The sequence below is a fragment of the Eschrichtius robustus genome, chromosome 5 (genome assembly GCF_028021215.1).
Source record: "Eschrichtius robustus isolate mEscRob2 chromosome 5, mEscRob2.pri, whole genome shotgun sequence".
NCBI classification, from domain to species: Eukaryota; Metazoa; Chordata; class Mammalia; order Artiodactyla; family Eschrichtiidae; genus Eschrichtius; species Eschrichtius robustus.
In genome coordinates, this window is record NC_090828.1 from 28471891 (window position 1) to 28475001 (window position 3111).

Genomic DNA, 3111 nt, shown 5'->3' on the forward strand with positions numbered 1-3111 from the left:
CATACTATCAAGATACTCTGTTGTCTGGCCTGGTATCAAGATGCTCTGTTGTCTGGTACTGTCTAGCATCTCAAAAGTCTGAGGAAGTAGAGGGTGTGGTGCCTTGAGGGTTTCTACATTACTCCTTACACTAACTCAAATCACCCTTATCAAGTGAGCAAGAGTTTATCACGGTGAAGAGGAAAGATAGATCTTAGGACATTTGAAGGAGCCCAGGGACCCCAAAGAGCGAGCAAGTCTCTGGGCAGCCACCAGCAGAAGGAAGGATGTGGGCTCCAAGGGAGATGTGAGACAGGAAGGCCACAGCAATCTGCTTTCTTTCAGGTCAAAGCCAAGGACTGAGGGCCTACTATGTGCCCAGCCCCTGCTCTAGGGCTCAGGGGCAGAAAGGAAAAAGAGAGAATTCCTGGCCTCAGGGAGCCCACAAATTTCCAGTCAAGTATCAATTTTACTCAAGATAGGCCCCCAAACAACAACATCGATGATCACAGAATCTTGAATTTGAACTACGCTTTATGCTTTTCAAAGCATTTTCACAGATTACTTGATTCCCTCTTCCTTAAGATTTCTTATTATTTAAATTCTGGTTTTCAAGAAGTATTTTTGTTTTGTTTTGTTTTGTTTTGTTTTTAAACACCAGTCCCTGAGCAGAACACGTGGTTTAGTTTAATTACCTTTAAGGAGTCAATTAAGCAGACCAGGCTATAAAATAAAAGCATGGGGATAGAATTTCGCTCATCCTTCTAAACGCTAAAGACTTTTCATTTCGGTGGCAACAGCAGCTTTTGTGAATTAGAACAACCCGAACCTACCAGAAAGAATAAGAGTAAACATTCAGCTAACCCCAGTGACCAGGGGGAGGGAGAGCGGAGAGCTTGCAAATCCCCTTACTCACCGAAATGGGCTCCTTTTGTGTGATTTCCTGCGGAGGCAGCAGTCATGGCTGCTATTTATACAGCGGCCCTCCCCCTAGACCCACACTGCATCCAGCGAACACCTCCTGCTCCCTCTCTCCAGAATGGGAAAGGTAAGTGCTGGGTACCTGATGCTCAATCTTTGCCGCGTCGCGGCATCTTCAGAGGGGATGCAAATCGCTTCATGCTTCCACATTTCCCATTTTGCAGATCACCTTCTACGAGGACCGGGGCTTCCAGGGCCGCTGCTACGAGTGCAGCAGCGACTGCCCTAACCTGCAGCCCTACTTCAGCCGCTGCAACTCCATCCGGGTGGACAGCGGCTGCTGGATGCTCTACGAGCGCCCCAACTACCAGGGCCACCAGTACTTCCTGCGGCGCGGCGACTACCCCGACTACCAGCAGTGGATGGGCCTCAACGACTCCGTCCGCTCCTGCCGCCTCATCCCCCCAATGAGTGTGGCTCTGTCTTTGCCTTCCTCTCTTTGGAAATCAAAGCCATTAAAAACTGTCATCCTTCAACCAAATCGTTCCACCTGGAGAGCAGAAAGGGGGAGTGACCCCAATGCACGCAGTCCGTTCTAGAAGGGTGTCCCACATAGCAAGCCGTTCTTCATGAACTCTGTGGTGGTTTTCTTAAAATCACATATTCCCAGTGTTTCATGTTTTAAACGGAATCAAAAATGAAAAGACTCATTAACAAAAAGCAGAACATAGAAGAGACTGAAGTTATCTGTTCGAGATAGAATTTCTTTTTTTTTCTATTGAAGTATAGTTGATTTACAATGTTCTGTTAATGTCTGCTGTACAGCAAAGTGATTCAGTTATACATACATACATTCTTTTTTTTATATTCTTTTCCATTATGGTTTTTCACCAGATACTGAATATGGTTCTCTGGGCTATACAGTAGGACCTTATTGTTTATCCATTCTATATATAATAGTTTGCCTCTGCTAACCCCAAACTACTCCCACTACAAGATATAATTTCTTTTTTTTTTTTTCAAGATATAATTTCTTAAAGTGGTCATTCCAAGCCATATCAACTCAGAAATCCAATAGATCACAACTTATAAATACAATCTGGTTCTGTTTAATTGATAAAAATACTTTTGCTTGCTTTGGCTTACTTTTCTATTTGATTATCCTGCTAGAGAAGACAGGCCCCCTGGCTTCTATTCTGATTTTGTAGGCAGTACCTATTAGCTCACCTAGAGGTAGAAATTAGAGGAAAGGCCACATCCAAAAATAAACTTTGAGATTCAGTCTTTCCTAGAGAGTGATGGCAGAGTTCTTAGAAGAATGTGTAGAAGTGTGGGAGCATGAGATATGGTGTCATCCAAACAGAGCTGCAAGGAGACCATTCCTGCTGCTGAGGGAATGAGGAAGTGGAGGGTAGGAGGCCAGAAAGAAAGCTTAAGAGTCACATAGGTTGAAATTTGAACTGCAAATGAAGTTATGAAAACAGAGGTAGGGAAGATGTGTCATCTTATTTTTTTACAAGAGCTTAATAATCCATAGTATGCATGGGAACCAAAACGTTAGTCTTACAGAAAATAGCTAAATGTTGATTCCTTTATAACAAGGGTAATATATCAAATGAGGCTTCACTTTCCAATGACGCTCACTTTTCTCCTTTGAGAGGGACGTTCTCTAATAACAAGCACTAAAATGATCAGTTTTATTTTAGACAAACCTAAATTCCCAAGGACAGAGACTGGTGCATAGCAGTTGAAGAGCTGCTAAGTTCTGTTCCTAGCTTAGCCCATCCACCGTGAGATTCACGGCTGGGCGATGGGGACCAGGAAGGCTCCTTAACTCCGCAACATGGTTGTGGTGAAAGCAGACTTGGACTAAGGGAACTTTAATTTCTCTCTATTTGTGTTCACTTACTTTTTCTTTTCTGTCTGCCACCCTAGCACACCGGCACTTACAGAATGAGAATCTATGAGAGAGATGACTTCAGAGGACAAATGTCAGAGATCACAGACGATTGTCTCTCTCTTCAGGACCGCTTCCACCTCACTGAGATCCACTCCCTCAACGTGCTGGAGGGCTCCTGGGTCCTTTACGAGCTGCCCAACTACAGGGGAAGGCAGTACCTCCTGAGGCCGGGGGAGTACAGGAGATATCTTGACTGGGGGGCGATGAATGCCAAAGCTGGTTCTCTAAGACGGGTGACAGATTTTTACTGA

At 44.4% G+C, this 3111-nt stretch overlaps 1 protein-coding gene across 2 annotated transcripts; it reads left to right on the plus strand.

The window, feature by feature from the left end:
* Nucleotides 1-1018: 1018 nt before the first annotated feature.
* Nucleotides 1019-3111, plus strand: LOC137764766 (gamma-crystallin B-like). 2 transcript variants are annotated; one of them, XM_068543802.1, is made up of 3 exons: nucleotides 1019-1027; nucleotides 1125-1373; nucleotides 2836-3111. In XM_068543802.1, exons 1-3 carry the CDS (start codon nucleotides 1019-1021, stop codon nucleotides 3109-3111), a joined length of 534 nt encoding a protein of 177 aa, XP_068399903.1. The 2 variants fall into 2 exon arrangements, with proteins under 2 accessions (XP_068399903.1, XP_068399904.1); XM_068543803.1 differs by having other exon boundaries at nucleotides 1125-1367; nucleotides 2839-3111.

Excerpts from the sequence above, each read along its gene's own strand:
- LOC137764766 (XM_068543802.1), top strand. Across the intron at positions 1,374-2,835 it reads GCCTCATCCCCCCAATGAGT|CACACCGGCACTTACAGAAT; the intron begins GTGGCTCTGTCT and ends CTGCCACCCTAG.